General features: G+C 33.0%; 1 protein-coding gene across 1 annotated transcript; it reads right to left on the reverse strand.

The window, feature by feature from the left end:
- Nucleotides 1-246: 246 nt before the first annotated feature.
- Nucleotides 247-1,261, reverse strand: LOC109828627. The gene is made up of 4 exons (XM_020395583.1): nt 982-1,261; nt 834-893; nt 507-745; nt 247-432 (listed from the first exon to the last, which is right to left on the reverse strand). The coding sequence occupies exons 1-4, from the start codon at nt 1,259-1,261 to the stop codon at nt 247-249; spliced, it is 765 nt and encodes a 254-aa protein (XP_020251172.1).
- Nucleotides 1,262-1,533: the final 272 nt, after the last annotated feature.

Genomic DNA, 1,533 nt, shown 5'->3' on the forward strand with positions numbered 1-1,533 from the left:
AGGATTGGCCAAGGGGCAGGCCTCACGGTCCTCCACAGGAAGCAGGAGCTGGATCTCCATCGCATGCTCAGCCTCATACTCCGATCAACCTCAACTGCAAAGAAGAAAAACAAATAGTCTAAAAATTAGATATGTCGCGGATATAGTAAGGAGAATTGAACCAAGATAAATAGAAGGGTTAATTGCACATAGACCCCCCCTGCAGTATTGTTGCAGATAGGCCCTCAGGGGTAAATTCTTTTATAGTTAAAATTCTGGCAGATATTGCCCTTGGGTATTCAAGGGTAAACGAGCCATGAATAGGGTAACTTGCAATGAATTTTCTTTCACATATTTCCTGTGCATGTCACCACGCCACTTATTCCACAAATCGCGCAAGTGTCTCATTACTGACTCTCTCTTTTGCTCCATGTCATCAGCATCAAATTTATCCTATATCAAATTTGAATCAAAATTTAATTTATAAGAATTAAAAACCAATTGTAAAAAATTAATTTTCAATGTACCTTAATGGATGCCCACATATGATCTTTATTTTGCTGTGGTATTTTGGCCCAATTCTCAACAGCTACTGGGCAAATATTTCTATCTCGAATAATAATTCCAAGATATCGTGAAAATTCTGGTTCAATAGCTCTATTCTGATAAAAAGTAATGATTTTTTTCTCCCCATGTGACAAATTATTCAACTTTAGACACTTATTACTACCACGAGGTGGATTTTTCTTCCTTTGAGAATTATCAGCTGCATACATCATATCATATGTTAGAAACAAGATATAGTTAAAGAAATTGATAAAAATATTTCTTCTTGTAATTAATAAAGAATATACCTTCTTGTCGAGATTCATTTAGTATTGCATCATCACTTTGCACTCGATGATTATCTGATTCTGTAAAAATTGAGCAATTATTAATCCAATCATAAAAAATAAATTGAAAGATAAAAAGAAATAATAATAAATTTTAAGTCTCATCAACCTGCAGAATCATCATTCTCTTCATTGTTAGTATTTGCACTTCTCCTGCGATTTTGTGCAAAATTCTCCTCTTCAAAGTTTTCTGAATCAGCACTAAAATTTGTACCCATATTTTGATCTTGTATTGGATTTTGAATATTCAAGTTCTTGTCATGACAAGTACGGAGTTGTTCCCTTCTTAATGAATTTTCTGCAATTGCTTGAAGTCGCTTCCTAATTAATGACCTGGGTGCTAGAAATTGTGCCTTTTTGCTTTTGGAAGTGACTTCTTGAGTTTTCATTTTCCTGCTATGAAAAGGAATTTAAGTATTACACACTATGTATGAAACAAATATCAAAAGAGAAATGAATAAAAGAAGAAGATATCACGAAGGACAAGCATAACAATAAATACATAATACACTAATGTAGAAGCACTTGCTGCAATGTCAAAGCCACATCCAAAATATGAAGAAAAGAACATCATATGTCTAAAAAAGGAATAGTTATAGTGAAGATACAACTTAAATTTTATCTCAATAACACAATATCATTTGTGTTCTATTCTTTAATT

This window comes from Asparagus officinalis, unplaced genomic scaffold (assembly GCF_001876935.1).
Source record: "Asparagus officinalis unplaced genomic scaffold, Aspof.V1 AsparagusV1_Un2972, whole genome shotgun sequence".
NCBI classification, from domain to species: Eukaryota; Viridiplantae; Streptophyta; class Magnoliopsida; order Asparagales; family Asparagaceae; genus Asparagus; species Asparagus officinalis.